This window comes from Salmo trutta, chromosome 9 (assembly GCF_901001165.1).
Source record: "Salmo trutta chromosome 9, fSalTru1.1, whole genome shotgun sequence".
In the NCBI taxonomy this organism is placed as follows: Eukaryota; Metazoa; Chordata; class Actinopteri; order Salmoniformes; family Salmonidae; genus Salmo; species Salmo trutta.
This window is the reverse complement of record NC_042965.1, coordinates 2,069,992-2,081,247: the sequence shown is the minus strand read 5'-3', so window position 1 is coordinate 2,081,247 and position 11,256 is coordinate 2,069,992. Positions and strand designations below refer to the sequence as shown.

At 43.4% G+C, this 11,256-nt stretch overlaps 1 protein-coding gene across 2 annotated transcripts in view; it reads right to left on the bottom strand.

The window, feature by feature from the left end:
• Positions 1–3,261: 3,261 nt before the first annotated feature.
• LOC115199725 (serine-rich coiled-coil domain-containing protein 1) overlaps positions 3,262–11,256 on the bottom strand; it is a 114,902-nt gene continuing 106,907 nt past the window's right edge. The window contains exon 11 of one of the 2 annotated variants that reach the window (XM_029762102.1): positions 3,262–4,527. In XM_029762102.1, coding sequence (XP_029617962.1) covers positions 3,955–4,527 — 573 coding nt within the window. In that variant the 3' untranslated portion in view covers positions 3,262–3,954. The remainder of the gene's footprint in view (positions 4,528–11,256) is intronic. The other variant, XM_029762101.1, reaches the window with a different exon arrangement.

Genomic DNA, 11,256 nt, shown 5'->3' with positions numbered 1-11,256 from the left:
TTCATAAAAATGGTGACATAAGTCTTTGTGATCCAATCTCACAAAACATCAAATAAAGCTAACAAATAGGTGAGCTAAAAGTGAATGAAGTGTCCTCTACTGTATGGTCAGTTAAGAATCATGAGTTAATGAGACTCTTGCTCTGTCCACTACAAGAGAATACATCCTTGTTCTTCAGTTGTATACACGATTGTTCAAAACTCAAACACGCAACTTTATCCTTTTAACTATGCCTTTATAATACGAATTCCTCTTTTTAATCCCAATCTTTGTTCTAAGAACAGTATGTTGATATATCCCAAAATTGCAATAAAGAAGTAGAGAAGGTCCGTATCAAACATATACAGTTGAATCGGGGGTCAAACGCTTGGGAGATAAAAGCTGGTGTGCTGGCTGTGTTTGGCAAGACGTCATCATGGGTAAGTGCAGCTGGCTTCTTCCACTAGCCCTCGTTGTAGTCATGTGATACAACGATCCCCGCTAAAGACAGGATAGATAGCACACTGAATACATGCCCTCCTCCAGGCCGCTCTCTCTGGGTGTGAGAATTCAGGGCTTGTGTATGTAGGCTGAGAGAGGGAGAGCAGAGGACGAGAGTGAAGGAGAAAGAAACAGAGAGCGAGAAAAGGAGGGAAATAAAGTAGAGCAGTAGACCTGAGGGAGTGGAGCTGGACCGCGGGGGGTAAAGCTGCGTTTCTTCAGGGTTTCCTTCACCTCTACGAGTCCTTGCTTCCACTCCAACTATAATGGAGCATTCTGTACCACTTTCTGCTGCTTACAGTGACGACAGACAGACAGGCTTTCTCCCGCAAGACTCTACTGACAACTGTATACTACTATATACTTTACCATTACAGCTCATGACCGTTTTTGTAAACGCATCTCGAAAGACAAGTATCCTCATGTATCGTCAACATTGCTATCATGATGGTGTTCTACAAACATGATTACTTACTTATTAAATGCTGTGCCTTGAACAATACCCACTGCCTTAAATTAGTGACAGTACAAGGATAGGGTTCTATTCTCATACAATACTCCGTTGTAATGTGTCTCGGAGTAAGATGCTGATCTAGGATCAGGAACCTCCTATCCAAGTCTTCATATTCATCAGGATCTTAAAGACAAAACAAATCCTAGATCAGACCTATTCTGAGACACTTTATGAATACAGGCCCTGATGCAACAACCAGTTTCTGATATCCACTTATAAAAAGTGTCAAATGCAGACAGACATGTCTGTTTTTATTAAAGATTGTAAAATCTATTTTTGACCCACACACTTTCACTGTACAAAATATGTGTGTCTACAATGATAAAAAGCATGCAATTATTAAAAGGTTAAAGGCCCCGTGAAAGTCAAAAACGTGTTTTCCTGTATTTTATATATATTTCCACACTATGAGGCTGGAATAATACTGGGAAATAGTGAAAAAGATGATAATGCCCTTTCAGTGTAAGAGCTGTTTGAAAAAACTGCCTGAAATTTCTGCCTGTTTTGGGTGGGATGGACTTTGATCTACCTGGTGACATCACCAGGCGGTAAATTAGTTAATAGACCAAGAAAAAAAGTTACAAACATCTCTGCCAATAACAGCTAGTTTTCACCTCCCAACTCAGACCTAGCTAGAGAAATTGCTCTTTGCTAAAAAGCAATTTCTGTTTCATTTTGACCATTTTAATTGCATACAATCACAATAAGATACTTAATTGTTACCCAGAAATGATTTGATATTGAAATAAAAACAGCTGCAATGGACCTGTAATGAATGAAACTCCCTAAAATGGGCTTGTCTGTGTGTGTAAAAATCTGAGTTGGGATCTTTGACTGCAGGATTTGGTGATACAAGGAGGATGCACTTACATTATATATACAAAACTATGTGGACACTCCTTCAAAATTTGTGGATTTAGGGAATTTCAACCAAACCCGTAGCTGAAAGGTGTATAAAATAGAGCACACAGCCATACAACCTCCATAGACACACTTTGGCAGTAGAATGGCCTCACTGAAGAGCTCAGTGACTTTCAACGCTCAGTGACTTTCACCGTAATAGGATGCCACCTTCCCAACAAGTCAGTGTGTCAAATTTCTGCCCTGTTAGAGCTGCCCCGGTCAACTGTAAGTGCTCTTGTTGTGAAGTGGGAACGTCTAGGAGCAACAACGGCTCAGCTGCGAAGTGGTAGGACGCACAAGCTCACAGAATGGGACCGGAGAGTGCTGAAGCGCGTAGTGCGTAAAAATCGTCTGTACTTGGTTACAACACTCACTACCGAGTTCCAAACGGCCTCTGGAAGTAACGTTCGTCTGGAACGTTGTGAAATGGGTTTCCATGGCCAAGCAGCCGCATACAAGCCTACAAAATCACCATGTGCAATGGCAAGCATCGGCAGGAGTGTTGGGGCGGCTGGTAGCCTAGTGGTTAGAGCGTTGGGCCAGTAACCGAAAGGTATCTAGATCAAATCCCCGAGCTGACAAGGTAAAAATCTGTCGTTCTGCCCCGGAACAAGACAGTTAACCCACTGTTCCTAGGCCGTCATTGTAAATAAGAATTTGTTCTTAACTGACTTGCCTTGTTAAATAAAATACAAATAGTTTAAAAAAAAGCTTGCCGCCATTGGACTCTTGAGCAATGGAAACTCGTTCTCTGGAGTGATGAATCACTCTTCACCATCTGTAAGTACGATGGACGAATCTGTGTTTGGTGGTTACCAGGAGAACGCTACCTGCCCCAATGCATAGTGCCAACTGTAAAGTTTGGTGGAAGAGGTATAATGCTCTGGGGCTGCTTTTCATGGTTCAGGCTAGGGTTAAAGCGAAGGGAAATCTTAATGCTAAAGAATACAATGACATTCTAGATGATTACGTGCTACCAACTTTGTGGCAACAGTTTGGGAAAGCCCTTTCCTGTTTCAGCCATTGCCCTCGTGCACAAAGCAAGGTCCATACAGAAATGGTATGTCGAGATCGGTGTGGAAGAACTTGACTGGCCGGCAAAGAGCCCGACCTAAACCTCGTTGAACACTTTTGGGATAAATTGGAACAACGACTGCGAGCCAGGCCTAATCGCCCAAAATCAGTGCCTGACCTTACTAATGCTCGTGGCTGAATGGAAGCAAGTTTGCGCAGCAATGTTCCAACATCTAGTGGAAAGCTTTCACAGAAGAGTGGAAGCTGTTATAGCAGCAAAGGGGGGACCAACTCCATATTAATGCCCATGATTTTGGAATGAGATATTCGACGAGCAGGTGTCCACATACTTTTGGGCATGTAGTTTATGTTGGTCACATTGTCAGTGCAATGAGCAGCATGGTTTGGTCATGTTCAGCTTTGCTAATGTAGCTACAACTCTCACATTAGTTAATTCCCTATGGCGCTAGAGTGTGTGTGTGTTCACGCATGTGTGGACATTAGCACCTCTAAGCAAACGCTCAACATTCAGTGCTAATCTAACGTGATAGATGGACGAGTGCCTTGTTAATGCTAGCAGGCAGGCTGACTTACTGGTGTGTGTTCAAGTGAGCACATCTATCAGCCTTCTACAATAATATAAAATGTCAAAATGGTCAAGTGCACAGAACCAAAGAAACACATGTACCTACCGAGGTACTGTTTGGAGGTTGGTTGGACAGTGTAACACAACATATGTGTTTAAGAAGAGAAGCAAATGTCCCAATGATGTGATCTAGATCGTTTTAAAGTGTCTGTCATAGCAAACTCTGATCAGGAGGAGCTAGGGTTGAGAGAACGAGATGTAAGAAATGGGTTGGATTTGAGGTGAACGGAAGATGCTTGGGAGTTATGACACTGATTGTTGGATAAATTCCAGAGATTACCTTCACTTCCATGATTCAGATCCTGTGTGTGTCCATTCAATGATATGTTTAGGGTATATGGGAAAAGTGAAAGGTGCGTGTGTGTGTTTGTGTGTGTGCGTGCGTGCGGCCCGCGCCTCAGCCGTTATGCTGGACCAAGGCCTGTAGTTCAGCAGTGTGGAGCGAGTGCTGCAGGAAGACGTTCTTGCGGCTGTACATGTGCAGGGACAAGGGCCCTCTGGGGGGCTGGCCTAGGCGGCCCGTGAAAGAGGAAGAGGAGGTGGTGGTGGAGGAGGGAGGAGGAGGCTGGTGGGGGCTCGGCACGGGGGCTCTCTCGCTGTCTGAGGAGAGGCAGCTTCGGCAGGGGCTGCCTCGACTCTGGAGGCTGGAGCTGCTGCCCCCCACCCCCATCGCCCGGGGGATCTGGCTGGTTGGGTATTCACTTTTCCTGAGAGCCCCTGCCTCTGATGATGAGGACAGAGCCTCTTCTGGTCTCCTGGGGGCCCCTGAAGGGTCCCTGCCTCCCACGGGCCCACTGGAGGAAAGGGGTGGGGCCAGGATTTGGGTTGGGGCTGGGCAGTGGCGTACGTCACTGGTAGTTGAGCGCTCAGCCACCATACGGCTATATTGGTCCACGTTGAGAGACCGGGCCGCCCTTCTGTCTCTTGTGCTGGTACTGTTTTGGCTTGTTGCTCGGCTTGGATGGATGGTCTGCGAAATGAGAGAAAGAGCAAGAGAAAAAGGGAGAGAGAGAGAGAGAGAAAGACAAAAGTTAAAAAATATAAACACCTACGTAGCTGGTGAACTGCAGTGACATTTTGACAAGGCGTTGTTCCCGGAGCTTTGTCTAATTGTTTCTTGATCAACTGGAACCTTGCTCTGTAAAGAAGGAGAACAAGAAGCAGACTCGGTCTCTCCAGCACAGTGTGGGGAGGTGGCACACAACTCAAGCATGGCACCAAGGAGAAAGACACCTGTTCCTGGTCACACAACACAGCCTCTCTTACGCAACACGGACCTGTTACTTCACTACACAACGCTACACTATAGCCACGCAACAAGGAAACGCATGAACGCGGTCGGCATTGACAAATTCAAAACAGACACTGCGTTAAATGTTTGACTAAATAAACCCAATCTGAGTCGACGGGAGGGTACATAGGAAATGAACCGAGTCGACAGCCAAAAAGTAAAGAAAATGACTTACGTTTGATACAAATCTATGAGCAGGGCAATATAATTACAAGGAGCAAAGCTAATGCAATAACTTTAGAGGTGCAAATGGAAATTGAATCCAACGTGCTCGCACAATGTAATATCGCACAATGTAATACCAGGGAAACAGAACGGGCTTATCGGGATGGAGGAACAGCGCGTTAACGCTTCATGTTTGTTCCCATCATTAGTTAGGCAGAAATAGCACTGTATCATCTCATCTCCACATAAAATGGACACAAAAATAACAGGCGAAAGAACAGTGTGTAATATTAAAGTGACCGTTTCTTTATCCTGAAATTCAAATAGCCAGCTACATCTACTTACAAAATAATAATTTGTACGGTCATTCCTGCAGATATTGTGAGATGTTTGAACTGATGTTGAAAATACAAATTCTGTTGAGCAAAAAGGTGCGCGTGTGTATGTGACTGTGTGTTTCTCCAGGCATGTTGTTTGGACAGGAATGGTAGAGAGAGTGGAGGTGTAGCCAAAGAGTGGAGCAGGTTGACGTTTATTGTCATGAGTGGGAGAACTGAGAGATTTCTTCTTCGATAGGCCAGCTGCAAAGTCAAAATTGGCTATATTGAACACATTTTGGAAAACAAAAATTACCTTTTTGTTCTTACTTTAAGGTTTTGGTTAGGCATTAGGATTAGCAGTGTGGTTAAGGTGAGGTTTAACACCTGATTTTATGACTTTCTGGCTGTGCCAGCTAGTTACCACTGCAGAGCTGCCTCCATAACAAGATTCATGACGGAAAAACGATAACCTGCAAATGGGGGGGGGGGGTTTGCTAAAATCCCTCCAGCTGATTATATGCAGAAGTGGAGACGCAACATAATTTCATCACTATTCTCCCCTGGTCGAGCCCGCCACAGCACAGCACGCCCACACACACTACGATGGCACACACAGGCGAAACAGCTCCCCAGAACACAGTCAGTCTTTTGTCTCAGTTTGACTGAACACGGTCAGAAATACAGCAGCACAATACAGAACTGTCAGTGATACTAATCTAGTGTTTTCCTTAAGTACATGGAGTAGCCAGCCATTTAGGGAAAAAGTAGCTGTCCTAGACTGTCTAGTGGGGTCTGGAGGCATGCCGCCCCCCGGGGGAAATATTACATTTTGGTGGCCTCTGGAACATTCTGCCTTGATGCCACCCGAAATACACAGCTAAATTCTTGAATACTTTAATGAGTTTGGTATTTTGGCATTTAATTAGGATCCCCATTAGCTGTTGCAAAAGCAGCAGCTACTCTTCCTGGGGTCCACACAGAACATGAAACATAACACAGAATGACATAATACAGAACATTAATAGACAAGAACAGCTCAAGGACAGAACTACATATATATTTTTTAAAGGCACATATCAATGCATACACACAAGCTACGGGGGGGCGTTGTGCCGTGAGGTGTTGCTTTATCTATTTAAAAAAAAATTAAACCAGGTTTGCTGTTTATTTGAGCAATACGAGATGGAAGGAAGTTCCATGCAATAAGGGCTCTATATAATACTCTACGCTTTCTTGAATTTGTTCTGGATTTGGGGACTGTGAAAGACCCCTGGTGGCATGTCTGGTGGGGTAAGTTTGTGTATCAGAGCTGTGTGTAAGTTGACTATGCAAACAATTTGGGATTTTCAACACAATGTTTCTTATAAAAAGAAGAAGTGATGCAGTCAGTCTTTCCTCAACTCTTAGCCAAGAGAGACCGGCATGCATAGTATTTATATCAGCCCTCTGATTACAAATGAAGAGCAGAACGTGCCGCTCTGTTCTGGGCCAGCTGCAGCTTAACTAGGTCTTTCCTTGCAGCATTGGACCACACGACTGGACAATAATTAAGATTAGACTAAACTAGAGCCTGCAGAACTTGCTTTTTGGAGTGTGGTGTCAAAAAAGCAGAGCATCTCTTTATTACGGCCAGACCTCTCCCCCATCTTTACAACCATTGAATCTATATGTTTACCTCCCAAATTGGTGTAACTAGTTGTGGTATTGAGTAGAAAGACATGATTTTACAATTAAAATGACTGAAAATGTATGACTTAAATGTATTGATGTTTAGGATATCGTCTATGCCTAGACCTAAAGTGCGTTCAGAAAGTATTCATACACATTGACTTATTCCACCCACATTTTGCTGTGTTACAGCCTGATTTCAAAATGGACTGAATAGATTTTAAACACAATAATCCTTAATGGTAATTAAAAACATGTTTTTAGATTTTATTGCACATTTATTTTATAACTAAATACATAAATATCTCATGTACATGAGTATTCACACCCCTGAGTCAATACATGTTAGAATCACCTTTGGCAGCGATTACAGCTGTAAGTATTTCTGAGTAAGTCTCTAAGAGCTTTGCACACCTGGATTGTACAATATTTGCACTTTATTCTTTTTAAAATTCTTCAAGCTCTGTCAAGTTGGTTGTTGATCATTAATAGACAGCCATTTTCAAGTTCTGCCATAGATTTTCAAGCAGATTTAAGTCAAAACTAACTAGGCCACTCAGGAATATTCAATGTCGTCTTGGTAAGCAACCAGTGTATATTTTACCTTGTGTTTTAGGTTATTGTCCTGCTGAAAGGTGAATTTGTCTCCCAGGTCTTTGTGGTTGAATCTGTGCTTGAAATTCACTACTCGACTGAGGGACCAGGTGTCTGGTGTAAAGCAGACTGAACCGGGTTTTCCTCTAGAGTTTTGCCTGTGGTTAGCTCTATTCCGTTTATTTTTTATCCTGAAAAACACCCCAGTCCTTAACAACTACAAGCATACCCAAAACATGATGCAGCCACCATACCATAACCCCACCGCCACCGTGGGGCACTCTGTTCACAACGTTGACATCAGCAAACCCGCTCACCCACACGACGCCATACACGCTGTCTGCAATCTGCCCGGTACAGCTGAAACCGGGATTCATCTGTGAAGAGCACACTTCTGCAGCGTGTCAGTGGCCATCGAAGGTGAGCATTTGCCCACTGAAGTCTGTTACAAAGCCAAACTGCAGTCAGGTCAAGACCCTGGGGAGGATGACGAGCATGCAGATGAGCTTCCCTGAGATGGATTCTGACAGTTTGTGCAGAAATTCTTAGTTTGGGCAAACCACAGTTTCATCAGCTTTCTGGGTGGCTGGCCTCAGACGATCCCGCTTCCTCAAAACTTGAGACATCTCTGGCATTGTGTTTTTAGACAAAATTGCACATTTTAGAGTGGCCTTTTATTGACCCCGGCACAAGGTGCACCTGTATTATGATCATGCAGTTTAATCAGCTTCTTGATATGCCCCACCTGTCAGGTGGATGGATTATCTTCGGCAAAGGAGAAATGCTCACTAACAGGTATGTAAACAAATGTGTGCACAACATTTTTGATAAATATGTTTTTTGAGCATATCGAAAATTTCTAGGATCTTTTAATTCAGCTCATGAAACCAACACTTTACATGATGCGTTCATATTTTTGATCAGTGTATTTGAAAACATTATTGTTGACAATTAAATTACTGAAGGAAATTTCAACAAGTGTTTGCAACTCTGTAAATTGCAGTGTCATTTATTTATAAAATACTTGTTTAGCAACTGACCTACAGATTTCTTTTTGAAGAATCCTGCAAGAGTCTGCTAACTTCCACCAGCTTCCTTTTATTAGGCATGAAGAATGAAGCAGGTGTTAAACATTGGCTTTGCTACACAGTAATCAGCAGTTGATTACTCCATTGTCGACACTCTAAGCCTATATAAATATCTGTAACAATACCATATAAGTATCATTAGCGTTTAGAACCTTCAATCTGTTTTATTATGTATTAATAATTATTAAAAATTATAATTAGGAATTATTATTAGATCGAGAAAAGTAATTCATTGCCCTTTAAAAACAACATTGCCCCTTTAAGAGCTCTGCTGCGCAGCTGCGCCCAAACCATGCTTGAAATGAACACGGTAGCACTGGAAAGCTGGGATCCCCCTCTTAACAAATGCCATCAAAACTGCTGTCAAAAAGAGTTTTCCCCACGATTGCATTAAGAATTGTTGTGCATTGACTACTTGTCAGAATGACCGTTTCTCCCCTATTGGCACTCGTAACTTGAATGTGCCTCGAGAGGAATATTTATCTTGCACAGAATGCACAGCAAGCCGACTAGGTAAATACATAAACTATTCTACTATGGGGTTGTCTGATTTTCTGTTTGTTACTAATTTTGTTGGCAGAGGAAGAGTAAATGTGGACATATTCAACGTGCGCCTCTGCACAAATATTTGTTAATGTTCCATATTCTTTAAATTAAAAGAAGTGTAGGCAATTTATGAAGTGGAAAACACTGATGCTATAGACCAGCTGGGCACAGCAGTCATTCATGTGTTCCCTAAAACCAGATATCTTAAGGCTAGTGCATTGGGACACTCCACATGGGACACTGCGACAAAGAGCAGAAAAGACAGTGAAAAGCTCCAAAAAAATTGGATGGACATGAACAGCCCCTTCTCCACCCACAACTAAAAGCAGTTTTCCAGATCAACACACAATGAACTAGCAAAACAAACTGAAAACATTGTATTAAGGACTGTCGAGAGTTCTGGCTTTTGTCGCGCCTGTCTCTCGGTATTGTACAACAAATGAAGAGAAGGCTCATGGTGCAGAGGCTTGAGCCAGCTGCGGTACAATCAGTGTCCTTGATCTCTGTAGTGATTACGCAACTAAGCATTCCCAGACACAAGTGTAGACAGAGTAGAATAAGGTGCGACAGCCAGGGGAGAAACAGATGATCATTGTTCCTGACAGAGGCGGCTTGCAGCCTGCCCTATGTCACCTCACTGTCTGTCACTGGCCCACCATGTCTTCAGCAATGTTTACAGTGTCACTTCTACAGGAGACTACATGGTAGCAGTAGAGTTTTCCAGTACCCAAAACCAAGTCTATTTATTTTCTTTGCAGGTTGATGTACAACGATGCCTGTCTATCGCAGGGCCTCAGTCAATGATCACATCAACCAGACTGCTTCCCCTTCCCCAATCCTAACCTTAACCATTAGTGAGGAATATGACAAACTTTGGGCTCCCGAGGTGTCACTATAGTACCTGGTTCGAATCCAGGCTGACTTTGCCGGCGATCAAACCCCAACCTTCCAATCTCAGGGTGGACACTAAAGGATGGAGGAGAGCTACTGTGTGAATACAGTACCGTAATGCGGACTTGATTGAATTGAGCCCTAGGACTGTTAGGAGAGCAACGTTTCCAAGAGGAAGCTAGAAGAGGAAGGCTCCTCCAGTTGGTGACATCACGTGTTTAGAGATGAAGCAGAAAGAGAGAGAGGTCTGGAAGTTGGAGCACTAGGAGTGCATGGAGCCGGTAGCACAATGATGAGGACTGATGGAGCGCAAAGATGATGGGAGGCAGAGCTCCATGTACATCAAAGCTACCCGGCACATACTGCAGCACCCCTCACGCAGCTGTCAGCTCTGCAGCCGGTAAGATACTTTACTGGGCCCATCTTGTTCTCCCCGACAGCACAGGACCTGGATAAACAATAAGGAAAAATATCAAGAGGAAAAAAAGGAGGCGAAGAGAAGAAAAGATACTCATAAATGGAATTTCCATCAAATAGTGTGGCAGATGTCTTTGGAGTCTGATAACAATGTTGCAGCTGCCAGCGTGTCACATCCAGAAAGCAGCTGCGATGCTTGACTGCTCTTTACTCCTGTTCAAAAACGAGCGAGAGGAGAGAGGGAGTGCAGCTAGCTAGCTACCCACTCATGTGTCAAAAAAGACTGACTGGATGTACACTACACTGTGTTGACAAGAGTTCCAACAGAATATATTGTACTACACACACACACACACACACACACACACACACACACACACACACACACACACACACACACACACTAGACCTGTAACAGTGAGACATAGCCTATAAGTTTCAGATAGAAGACAGACAAAAGGTTGGCAAGTTTGCTATACCATTTTGAGAAATAAATAGAATGGACACCGATAATAATAAAATACAAAAAGTTGTAAAAGGCCACAGGATGGTGGTTTGTGAGAACAGTAGCTCTGGTCCAGGGCCTTAGCATGTTACTCTAAGTAGAGGTTAGTAAAGAAAACACGCTAATGCCCTGGACAAGAGCTATGAGAACAGTAGTCTCTTTAGATTTGTTGAGCAAACTGTCATTCTCCTATTGTGTCATGCAGTGCTTCGCT